Below are 13,148 nucleotides of genomic sequence, written 5' to 3'. Positions count from 1 at the left end.
TATGTTACTAAGAATGGAACCCACAAAGTCTAGCTCCTGTGACCAAGGGGTTTACTGGTGGGATAAGGGGATTATGATGCAAAGGGCGGGGCTCCAATCAGTCCCCATCTGGCATGCAGTCCTCCTGGCTTGCTTCCTGGGGAAGGGAGCATCTGACCGTGCTGCTGTCTGGAGCTCTCATGTCACAGCCTCAAGCCCAGAAACATCCACGTCTGGGTGCTCTGGAGTGCCTTCCTGTCCTGTGTCCCTACGTGACAAAGGTCTGAGCACTGCCTGGGAAAACTCTTCTACGTGGGTACCAGAGGAATGTGACAGGAAAAGCAGTAACAACCCCAAAGTCCATCAGAGTAGAACGGGCTAACTGGGGTGTGTTCCTAAAATGGAATACTACCCTCCACCCAAAAAGAGTGGATAACGGCTAGTCATCTCAGAAATATAAGGATGAGGGGGAGAAAAGTCAGCTCCAGAATACCCATTGTATATAACACATAAACTTCAAAATTAAGTAAATATAATTTGGGGGTGTGCAGTGAAACTTTATACAAACTACAGAATTCAGAATTCGGGTTACAACTAGGTGGAAGGGGGTGGTGGGGCGGAGTGTCTGGAAGAAACATGGAGTGACCTTTCCAGGTGTCAGCAGTGCCGTTACTTACGATGGGGTGGGGGGTACATGAGTGTCTATTTTATTATGTCTTTCCTTTTACATCACTCTTATATACACTCTGATGTGTATGATTTATTTCACAAAAGTTTTAAGAGCCAGGTCTGTGCCAATCAGTGGTCTGAGAATCACTGTGGACATACACCATTCCCAGGTCACATATTTGTTTTTTAACTTGCTTGGGATGCCAACCTTAATTCACGCAGGAAGATAAAAACTTCCCTTAGTGGCTGCTTTCTAACTTTGTAAAGACTGAAAATTAAACCTGAGATGATGTAGTAAATTAAAACGATAGTGATGTTTTTAGATCAAATTGTATGTGTTAAAGTGTGTTTGATGGCTCGTTTTTAACATTGAAGAGAATTTGGCATATTCATCTCAGATTAGTTTTGTTATTTCAATTAGAAACCTACTAAATAACTCAGTTTAGGTTTAAATGGAAAATTTAAGAACATTGTTATTAAATGATATTTTTTGTTTTATTATTATTATTTTTTTGATGTGAGGAAAAGAAACCTCAGGTTTTCTGGTTTCTTTTTTTATATTTTGAATTTTATTTTACTTTTTTATACAGCAGGTTCTTATTAGTTATCCATTTTATACATATTAGTGTACGTATGTAAATGGTATTTTTAAAAGAACTAGAGATTCACCGTGTTTATGAGTTTATTAGATTCACTAGATCAGGTTAAATACTAGAAGAGGTGGCAATTAAAGGGCTTAAAAAGAAAATTAGGGAACAGTTCTCAGAGCTTTCTGAGATGCTCTTCCTGGGTTAGAATCCTCAAATTCGGCTCAAATAAAATTTTCCAATTTTTTCTTTAAAAAAGTTTAATTTAAAAAAATAAAAGATTTAATTTATAAATGCACTTAAAAAAACAGTGATGCCCTTATGCCTTTTTATGGCAGTAGACTATAAAAAAAAGATCAGAATTAACTATTTCAGATACTTGCAATGACCAGGGTGGGTATTTGGTAAAGGAAGCAGCAGCAATGTTTTGTAGTTTTCTGGAGGACCAGGGAAAGAGGCCCGTGTGAGCGGGGACTGTGGGAAAATCCTCATAGAAAACCCATCCCTCTGACCAGAGGAACCCAAATAAGAGGTCCCTGTGACCTGAATGGTGGCAGTGTGGTTTTTGTTTTGTGTTTTTTTTTAATAATTTTTATGGGAGTATAGTTGATTTTAAATGTTGTGTTAGTTTTTGCTGTACAGCAAAACAAATCAGTTATACATACACATATATCCATTCTTTTTTAGATTCTTTTCCCATAGAGGCCGTTACAGACTAACAAGAAGCGTTCCCTGTGCTATACAGTAGGTCCTTACTAGTTACCTATTTTATACATAGTAGTGTGTACATGTCAATCCCAATCTCCCAATTTATCCCTCCCCCTCCCCTTCCCACCGGTAACCATGTTTGTTTTCTACATCTGTGACTCTATTTCTGTTTTGTAAATAAGTTCATTGGTACCATTTTTTTAGATTCCACATATAAGTGACATCATATGATATTTGTCTCTGACTTACTTCACTCAGTATGACCATCTCTAGGTCCACGCATGTTGCTGCAAATGGCATTATTTTGTTCTTTTTTATGGCCGAGTAATATCCCATTGTATATATGTACCACATCTTCTTTATCCATTCCTCTGGGGATGGACATTTAGGTTGCTTGGCTATCGTAAATAGTGCTGCAATAAACATCAGGGTGCATGTATCTTTTCAAATTATGGTTTTCTCTGGATATATTCCCAGACCTCCTTCCCCAGCCCCACTCTGCAGCCCTTGGGAATCTCCTTCTGAACAAAAGCAGAGATGGCCAGCTGGTTTTTGGTGGTGGGCCTCGCCCCACTCAGGGCCCGTGGGGGGACCATTACTGAGGAAGGCAGACGTGACCCCGATGGGCCCCAAGGCTGCTCCCCCTCCCTCCTGAACCCTTAGGAGCCAGGCCGCAAGGCTGGCCACTCGACGGAAACACCTGAGAGTGAGTTTAAGCTTAAGTTTAAAAAAGGAAAAGGCGACAAGTACTTGCCCCCAGACCCATGAAATCAGGAATTCTACAGTAGGGCCCGGGAGTGGGAATTTTTCTGAAGTTCCCCCAGGTGACTCCAAAGTGCACCTCCCAGGCTGAAAACTACTAACAATTTGATTTGCAGCAATACTCCTTAGACCAAAGGCAACAGTGTCCACCAGCACGGCTGGGCCCAAGCTCTAACAAAGAGAGCACAAAGGCAGCTCCTGTGGTTCCGAGCACCTTCCAACTGCAGACACCATTTATGCCATTTGACTTGGCAAATGCCTTCTGTACAGCAGGACAGGGTGACGATAACTCAGTTCCTTTCAGAGTCATGGAGGGATCCCCTGTGTACAGAACCAGCCTTCACGGTGCTGCAGAACATTGGGAATTCTATTTAAGCTGAAGCTAAATTTTAGTTTCCTCCCTGAATTATTTATTCCTCAAAAAATAAATGGTGAACCCCAGGAGATGGTGGTGACAGCGCGTGTTGGTCAGGAGGGACTTTAAAAATCACTGCTCCAGCTGCTGCAGTAACAAATTCCACAAATAAAATGGCCATCGCAGAGCGCTCACCTCCCATCAGGTCACTTGGCAAGCTGATCTCGCCCCAGAACACGTATGTCACTTTACGCTCGTGGGTGGTTGGTGCCTCCATCCGGAATGAGTGGGAGGCACAGCGAAGCTGATGGTGCCCATGTCCTGGCGGAGCACAGCACATCTGACTGCACCCCCTGAAGCCACTGCTTTTATAAAACGAGTTGTACTTTTGTAACCAGCAGTGGTGACCCCCAACTTGGCCATCTATTCCCTGCGCCCCCATTGGCGCCCCGGGAGCTCCTTTCGTGGGTCACTGTTCATCCATCCCTCCTCTCTCACCCGCTCCCCAATCTTAGCCTGGAGGTGAGCGTGCGTTTCTGGACCAAACGTCAACGTGTAACTGACACCACAACTAGCCACAGTGCACCCTGCAACCTTACGGGTAAGATTCCAAGAACAGCTGAGAAGCAAGGAGAGCTGGGGTTGTGGACTGGATGAGAAACCTGAATAAAACAAATCCCCACCAGATAATTGTGGCATAAAATAAATCTAATGGCAGACTAAATGGAGTATCTGGGAAGTACCTTGAACCTTCATTCAAAAACACATAACTCCTAAACCACGTCAGTTTTCTTGTTTCCACTTTTAATTCTGCCATTTTCCCTTAATGTTCAGGTTTTAACAAAGACAACAGGGCTATTGCTTGCCAAATCCCAGCTAGGAATTCAGAGCATAGAACAAATCAAAACTACAGCAAAAAAATTATCAATCTGTACAACTAACTTTAGAAAATAGTTTAGTACAATTTTGTTGTAAAACTCATTTACAGGAGGTTAATCACATGTACTTATCAAATTTCCTCCTGATAATACATGAAAACAAAAACTCAATAAACTATGCATAGTAAATCCAAAGCAAATTATATACAAAGAAGCAAAACAAATTTTTAAGTACAATATATGCATGTTCAAAGAACTAAGACTGAAAGAAGGCCACTTTCTTTAACGCCAGGGCAAGGACGAAACTAACAGCTGCATTTTTCACCTGCAGTAAGGTTAACCACCAATCAACAACACTGCTATGACAGCCACATCAGGAAAGGCCACACTGTACATATGAAATGCTTCATGCAAATACATACATCAACAGGAACCACCAATCGATTCCAATGCAATGTCAGGTATGACTGTTTCCTGCTGGGAGAGGCTGTCAGGACACAGGCTTGCTCATTACCAGAGATGATGCACTAATTCTCACGTTGCCAGACCAGGTGGAAGGTGGACCAAAAGTGAACACAACGTGTGAGAACAGGCACCAAACTTAACTGGAAATAACATCGTTTGGGTGGGGCAGCAAAGTACGTACGGTGGGGAGCACTTACTTCACGTGTTGTGTGAGCGGAGTGGGAGAAGTTCCTGACCCAAGCTCTTTCCAGCATGCCTCTTCTCTAAGCTTACAGGTTTTAGATTCTCTACATTGTCACTACAAGTGTCTGCTAAATGAAGCATTTTACCAAGATAGCAGGAAAGTAAACTTAAAGAAACAATGAGCTTTCTTGCCAAAGGCCAGGCAGGAAGCTTACGAAGCCCCTACCCAGAGTGGGGCTCAGCCCGCCTCTGTCAACAGGGAGCAGGGGCTAACTGTGGGGACAGAGCACGTGCTCCCCGAGTGACAGGAGTGTTCAATCCCATCAGCAGAGGTCTGGAAACCAGAGGGAGGGACAAGGGTAACAAAGAAGTAGCATGCTTAAACCTTTGGCAACCAAATGTTTTTTTTTGAAAGCTCTTAATAACCTGCTTCAGTAGAATTCCTGATGAACACAAAGCCCTTTTTGCTTAAAAAGCAGATGACTGAAAAAGTTTCAAATGGTGCACATTCGTCTTCAGGAATGCATGCTTTCTCCCCCAAATTAACTAGGGCTGCAAAGCATTCACTACAAACCGCTAGTTCAAACAATGGTCAACTGTTACTAACACAGATTCTCAGTCTGTGATACCTCAACATCAGTGTGTGTGCGCTTGGAAAACTGGACTTTGACATTAGGCAGCCCTGCCCTCCATCAAGTCTCTCAAATCACCACCCACCATGGCCACCTCCTTTCACAGAAGCACAACCCCTCTAACCAGATCTTCCACCACAGCGGTGTATTTGTGTCAACTTACGATGGTTTCCAAAGATGACAGGCAATCTGTCAACTCTCTCCCTGTTCTCAACTCCCAAGCATTTGCACTCCTCTCCCATCCTTCGCTTTTTAGAGGATGTTTCTCTCCTGCCTAAAATATTGTATCTGGTCTGCCCTAACTGGTTCTCAAGCTGCCTGGTGACCAGTATCCCTTGGGAAGATGTTAAACATCCAGATTTTCATGAGTTGGATTCTCTTGGTGATCCCCAGGCTTCCACAAGCCACCCCAGCACTGCTCCAATACTTGGCAACCACTGGATTTGTAACCCACCAGTTGCAGGAAATTCACAATATGCTGGGGGGATCTGAATGACATTTCAAGAATTATTCTTTCATTTCACATTCTTCTATCTCACGAAGAATGAGAATTTTAGCTAGAGAACTACGTGCTGACTACAATGGGCAGACAAACTCATCACAGAAATGTAACATCCTGTGCCAAGGTGCCTCGTCTAAAAAGGTGCAGGAGTGGAACTTCACCTAACAGAGCTCTGCTTCCCAGGGTCTTGCCCAGGACACTCCAGTTGGTTTAACAGGACTCTGACCCAACGCATTGACTCACTTCTCTCAGGCCACCTGGGCTGTTAAAAACGTCTGTTTGCTACAACAATCTCTGAAAGGAACTGCCCTGCTCCCATCTTTTTTTTTTTTAAATATAAGGTTGGTTCCGTTGAAAATGATTAACATTTTAAGCAGGGGAAAGAAAAGCTGTCTACCAGATTAAATTTTAAGAGGATTCTGTTATTTGCTATACAAATATACATTCCAACTTTTACAGCATCCTCTTAAAATCCTCCAGTCTGACCTTTCCTACAGAAGAACAAGAGATCAACATTTTAAGTCTTCGACTTCGAGGACATTATTACTGATACACAAATGCCTTCTGAAAGCTTTTGCAACTGACAAAATGTACTGAAGATGACCAAGAGGCCCATGTGTTAGGATACATTTTCTGTTTTCCAACAGCACACAAACCCCTTTAAGGAAAAAAAAATAATCTTATCTGGACAGTCCTACTAGCTGGTCATCTGAAATGTGCAGTAATGCTTGTGGCTGACAGTCTCATTTGGCTCCACTACAAAAGCTTCCTCTTCTTCAAGCTACTGTCCTCCTCCTCCAGTCCCCTCTCGTCCCAGCCTGAGTTCCTCTTTGTGTGGTGGCTCAGAGAGCCACGCCTCTCCTGATCCCCCTTGGTGAAGGCCCTGGTCTCCCTCCTGTGGCTGAGTGCCTCCCCTTCCTGGGCACATCTTCTCTCACTCGTGGAAGTATTGGTACTAGCAGCTGGAGGATCACACTGCATATGAGGTCTGTGGTTGTTCACAGCAGCTCCCTTGGCGGGGGCCTGCTGCCTGATACTGGTCACATCCTGGTGACTTCCGGGGGAGCCTGGCTCTCCAGAGGGAGGCGTTGCTCCAGGATACTGGGGGCTCGAGGGCTGCAGCTCACAGAGGCACTTCCCTTTGGCTTCACAGCCCAAGCCCATCCTCCTAAGCAGTCGTGGGTCCCGAAGCCAGTCCTGAAGGGGTGGCCTTTCAGGGTCCTTTGCAGTAACAGTGACAGTGGCTTCTTTGGACTCAGAGGGTGAGGGGTACAGGGAAGAAGCAAGAGACATCTTGGCAAATTCACTGTCTAGCTTGTTGCTGGGCACTCTGCCCTGGGGTCTGGACACCTCTGGGGTGATAGCAGGAGGGTGAGTCAGACTTCTCTGCAGTACGGGCCTGCGTTTCAGAATCTTCATTGCATCGTGTCTATAGTTTTTGTTGCAAGTCTTAATAATGGCACCACGCTTCTGCGCATCCTGAATCAGGTGGTTCCAATGCTGGTTTTCCTTGAAACAAAGAGAAGGAAGAAAATTACATCCCAAAGAAACACTCATATGCTTGGGAAGCAGAGGTTCCAGCTTTCACTTCTGAACAAATAGTAAGTATACTTTCGTGAACAGATTCTCAAGAATCCATTACTTTTCAGACAAGGCTGAAAGGAAAAATAAGGTCGAATACAAAACTATAAAGCCATGCTGCTAGAACAGAACACTGGGAACCACCTCTAAGAAAGTACTTCCATCATTTTACCACTGATACTCAGGCCACGTGGTGAATTAGCTGTCATGCAAATCTGTACCAACTGCCGGTAGCCTCATGTAGCTCTTTAATCTTCAATTAAATAAAATTAAAAATTCATTTCCTCAGTTGCACCAGCCACATTTCAAGTGCTCAGCAGACACATGTGACTAGGGTTAGTATCCTGGACAACACAGACACAGAAGGGCTCCGTCATCCCACCAAGTTCCCTTTGACACTGCTGACCCTAGAGTCTTGCCTGTCTCCGGCCAAGGCTAACATTCTGGAAGAGGAAGGCTTGGTTTCAGAAAGCTCTAACTCTTGAGTGCATGCTGACTGTTCTAGAAAGAGGACCACAGCTTGCATCAAATTCCCAAAGGCTTCCCAAACTCCCAAGGGCTAAACCATCTTAATCTGCTGAGATAACTATTCCAAAGATGTCGTCTCACTTGTGTCTCTTTTCTAGAAGAGCTTAAATTATGAAAAGCACATCTAAACGGAAAAACAAAACAAAAACCCAACTCACGCATCTCTCCTCTCTTCCTTTTAGAGTTTCCTCAGCAATAAATTGCTTCTTTACAACCATCAGAACTTGGGCCTCTTTAGACAGAAGAAAGAGAGAGTATGAGGGAGGAAAAAAAGACAGAGACTGAAGGAAAGAGAAGGAAAGGATAGCTCCCCTCATGGGGGCTCCTGCACTATTCATGAAGGTGGGTAAGGGTATAGCAGTGAAGCTGCATACATAGTACTGACCTGCTGTGTGACCTTGGTCAAATCACTTGACCTCTCTGAGCCTGTTTCCTCACTGTAAGGTATGAATAGTATTTTATTTAAATGACTCTAAAATGTGCGTTGAAATAAAATAAAATAAATAAAATGCACTTTATTTTCACATTTTACCATTTCTGACTTTAGGGTGCCTCTAGGCCAGACAGCAGTTTCCATGTATGTAATCCTGGAGGAATTCATGGCTGGGCGACTACAACCTCTTGACTTTTAGTCAACAAACCACTTCTAAAAAGAATGAGTCCTGGCTCTTGCCTGAAAAATCTTTCCACAGACATCCTCTGATAAGACAAGAAAGTACCAGCACTACAACTTGGAGAATGGAGATCAGAAGTTGGAAAAAACCCCGGGACCACAGTGGGGCCCTCTCATGACACGCCTCTGACTGCACAGGGAATGGTTCGAGCGTCAGCAAGGGTACATGGGATGGTGAATGGGGACGACCAGAGTGTTAGTCTGAGAGTGAGATGCTTTCAGGGGTATCTTAGTCTACCTATTTTGCTGTTTTTCCTAGGTATGAACAAGAGTGGTATGACACTGGGTTGGCCAAAAAGTTCATTCAGATGCTACAGAAAAAAAAACAAATGAACCTTCTGGCCAACCCAAAAAAATCTGTCTAAAGTCTAAAAGAGTTCTTTCAGTCACTATAAGACAAAAATTCTAAGTGAAAATAAAGTGTCACAGTTCAATAGTGGAGCATAAAATAATGACGCACATTATATAACTATTGGCTTCTTGGATTTGATAAACTATGGTGGCAATGCAGACCTCACAGGGCCTTTTAAAGTAAGTCACGTAAATCAAGTGCACGGTACGGTGACCGCATGCATCAGGAAGGTGCATGTAAGCAGTACCAGGCTCAGATCTCCCTGACTCAGGAGAGCTCTTGAGAGTCCTACCCTGTGGCTGGAAAGCAGATGTAAAGCAGATGGCCTTGCTGCTATTTCTGCCAATTCTACTGCACCTAAACTTGCTGTTTAATCCAATCCCTAGATCACAAAAACAGTTCTGAGAAGGGGCTATTAGTCTTGATTTCTCAGAGGAAACCGAGTGCCTTAATCACTGATTCTATCTCCATAAGGGAAACTGGGCTGAAAAACCAAAAAAAAAAAAAAAAAAAAAAAAGAGGCTCGGGAAGGGGGAAGCCCAAGGACAAATACGCAAGTTGGATTGCGAAGTCCAAATGATAAAGTGGAAGTTTTTCTACTCTGTTCTGTCAGTCTCTTTTTGTCACACTGGCTTCCCAGAGTGAAGATAATAACGTCTATACTGCAGCTAGACGTCAGTGGTCTTCAAATCTGCGTGACGGTGACTCTGGGGCTCACAGAGACTTACTCGGGGGGATGTGAGCACGTTTTCTGGGAATCAATTTCCAAACCTCAGCTTCCAAACCCCAGTTCCCTATGTCCTCCTGGGGCTTTTCTGCCCTTCCACTCCATCCTTCACAACCACAAGTCTCACCTGTCCCAAATCTGACCACAGGGCACACAGCTAGGGGAGGTAAACACGCCTGGGTGTCAAATAGAGGGGGTGGTAAACAGAGGGGTGCCCATGAAGGCTCCTGCAATCAGGGCATCTAAGAGACACAACTCTATAAACATTTTACTTTTCGGGTTTGAACATTATCAAAATTCAACTGTGTGAAAAGAGTAATTGTTAATATGTTACTCAACTGACAAGATATCATTTGTTAATACTCAGATCCTTATGGTCACAGGAAAAATATATTTTTTTAAAAAAACTCTTCGAGGTAACTATACATTCATAGGAAGTTACCAAAACAGTCCAGAGGTTCCACACACCCTTCACACAGTTTCCCCAAATCGTTATGAAAACCAATTCTTTAAATTTTCAAATTTACATGTAAAGTTTTTGTGGCAGAAAAGCCTAATAGTCATATTAACAGAAAGCCTTTTAATTATGAAAATATATAAACTACCCCCACTGAATTTTATCCTAAACAGTATAAATGGCAATTCAATTTTAAAGAGCAGAAAGAATAGCACTGCTCTCTATTCCACTGGATATATTTAAGAGTGGCATAATGGATTTATTTTTAATAGCTTTCTTTTAAAATGTCAAATATTTACAATACATTAGAAACAAAATCTTTATCAACACTTAACGATGAAACATTTTCAATATAAACTTAAAAGCGGAGGATACACAGCTTTTAAACATTCTTTCAAGGGGGTACACAAACAACAAAGGTTGAAGACCACAAATCTAGGTAAGAGCTGAATGAGAAAGACTGTATTTGGGTGCCCTCTGGTGGAACTAACCAAAACAGGGGAAAATCCTACTGAGTTGGCACCTCTCCTGAGATAAAACAATGACTCTGTTAAATACAGAAATTAGAGAAACTGAGTTATTACACCTAATGAGGCAGGCAAATACATGCTTTATCTAGCTGTGGTTCACCAAATTAAGCTGTACTATTACTATTTGTCGACTACACATGTAAACTTGCCCCTCCTTCTACAGGAGTATCTGTACGCATGGATGAGCTCTGATGCCACTCACCCCTCAAGGGAAACAGCAAGCAGTGCTGCTCTAAGTGCCAAGACAGAAATGAAGATCCAAGCACTTTCCTGCAAATTCCCCCTCTCTCTGGCATTAAGCTAGGCTAATAGCCACATTTACTGAGTGTTTACTAAGTGCTAACCAATCTTCTAGCACTTTACATATATGGGTTTACATGTCTTCTTAACAATTCTACGATGTAGATACAATTTTTTTAAAGCTCATCTTGAGAGTACACTACGGATACCTGGGTCTTGGGCTAAGAAAGGGTGAGCGGTTTAGGCATTATAAAAGCTCCCAGGAAGAAGCTGCTGGAGGACAAAACAACCAGTGGGAAGAGGCTCATTATTGTTTGTAGCCTCAAAATCATTTCCACTTTGATGAAAAATAAAAACAAAACCTCAACCCGGTATCAGTCATCATGAGCAAACTCTGGAGTTCCCCGGTCCTCTAGAATGTACCTACCATCAGGGTCCTCAAATGTCCCAGGATGAAGAGGCTGTACTTGGCTCGTGTGATGGTGACATTCAATCTCTGCAAACTTGCCAGAAACCTAAGCAATAGAAGGAAAAAAAAAAGAGTTACTTCTTTCTTCAGAAAGACTCGGCATGTCAGTGTAGGTGAGACACAGGCATTTCAGACAGCTTTTCTTGGGCTCCTGCTTTAAGCTCGTGGTGCAGGATCCGACACAGAAGCAATTCCCATTAAGGACAGCAAACAAACAAGAGGCCCAGTGCTTTCCTTCAAAGTGATGCATCTGTCTGTCGATTTCCTATTTTGACTTGGATGAGATATTGGAAATTTTAATGGTATGATTTTTAAGCCTTCAAAGATCCTAAAAATATGATAGTAGATCAATTATGACACATACCATGGAGAGGAGCATGCCCCTGCAAAATATACTGGATTCAATAATCTGTTTCACTCTTATCAAGTGAAACAACAGATTCACACTGTGACATGGGTTAATACACAAGGTACCAAGAGAAGCAGACCTAACAGTGGATCAACTTCACAACTTAAAAAAGAAACCTTCATGATATTACTCAATTTTTTATATAAGAAAATAGAGCAAATGATGGTATTCTCTAACAGTGATTAAAAAGATCTAACTCTGGATCATAAACAAGCAAAGAATCAATGATGACAGTTACCCACCCAATTGAGCCTTGCATGGCATTTGCTCTGACACATGTAACAATAATACAGTCTTTCTCACGACCCTGGAAGGCATCCACGGTATCTACTTCTGCTGGCCTATTTACGAAGAGAGAAACATATTTGCTGAAAAAAGATAATTATTAAATATACATATTTATACAGTAGTATTTCTTACTTTTGTAGTGCTATCTTTTAAAACTGGAGTAGAATTCACATAACACAGAATTCACCATTTTAAAGCACACCATTTGGTGGTGTTGAGTCCATTCACTACAGTGTGCAGTCATCACCGCTATCTAATTTCATAGCATGTCCATCACCCAGGAGAGAAGCCCTGTGCCTATCAGCCATCAGTCTCTATCTCCCCCTCCCCAGGCCCTGGCAACCACTAATCTACTGTCTGTCTCTATGGACTTTTCTACATGGGAAATTTCATATAAATGGAATCATAAAATATGGGACCTTTTGTGTTGGGCTTCCTTCACCTAGCATAATGTTTTCAAGGTTCATCCGTGTCGTAGACTGGTAACAGTACTTCATTCCTTCCACGACTGACTATTCGCTTGTACAGATACACAATTTACTTCTTACCTATGTACCATTTTGGGACATTTGGGTTGTTTCCACTTTTTGACTATCATGAATAATGCTGCTACGAACATTCATGTACAAGCTTTTGTGTGAACCCTTTCTCAATTCTTTCAGGTATGTACCTAGGAGTGGAATTGCTGGGTCACGTGGTAATTCTATGTTCAACTTTAGGAGGAACTGCCAAACTGTTTTCTGCAGTTTCTCATCAGCAATGTGTAAGTATTCTAATTTCTCCACATCCCTTCCAAAACTTGTTATTGTTTTTTTTTTTTTTTTTTGTAATGATAGTCATCTTGGTGGGTGTGAAATGATATCTCCTCACTGTGGTTTTGATCTGCATTTCCCTCATGACAAATGATGTGGAGCAGCTTTTCATGTGCCTGTTGGATTTCTGTTTATCTTCTTTTGAGAAATGCTCTTCACATCCGTTGCCCGCTTAAAAAGTTAGATTATCATTTTATTAAGTTGTATGAGTTCTTTATATATGCTGGATATGACTTGTCAGATAAATATTTTGCAAGTATTTTCTCCCACTCTGTGTGTTGTCTTTTCACTCTTTTGATAGTGTGTCCTTTGAAACACATAAGTTTTTAATTTTTATGAAGGCCAATTTACTTCTCCTTTGG

At 42.3% G+C, this 13,148-nt stretch overlaps 1 protein-coding gene across 1 annotated transcript in view; it reads right to left on the bottom strand.

The window, feature by feature from the left end:
* Positions 1-6,411: 6,411 nt before the first annotated feature.
* LOC308611152 (putative helicase senataxin) overlaps positions 6,412-13,148 on the bottom strand; it is a 61,561-nt gene continuing 54,824 nt past the window's right edge. The window contains exons 22-24 of the mRNA XM_081260042.1: positions 11,929-12,027; positions 11,236-11,323; positions 6,412-7,229 (exon numbers count right to left, since the gene is read on the bottom strand). Of these exons, the coding sequence (XP_081116168.1) occupies positions 6,477-7,229; positions 11,236-11,323; positions 11,929-12,027 (940 nt within the window). The 3' untranslated portion in view covers positions 6,412-6,476. The remainder of the gene's footprint in view (positions 7,230-11,235; positions 11,324-11,928; positions 12,028-13,148) is intronic.

Source organism: Mesoplodon bidens (assembly GCF_964165515.1).
Source record: "Mesoplodon bidens genome assembly, contig: HAP1_SCAFFOLD_210, whole genome shotgun sequence".
In the NCBI taxonomy this organism is placed as follows: domain Eukaryota; kingdom Metazoa; phylum Chordata; class Mammalia; order Artiodactyla; family Ziphiidae; genus Mesoplodon; species Mesoplodon bidens.
The sequence above is the reverse complement of the archived record's forward strand: the minus strand, read 5'-3'. Positions and strand labels throughout refer to the sequence as shown.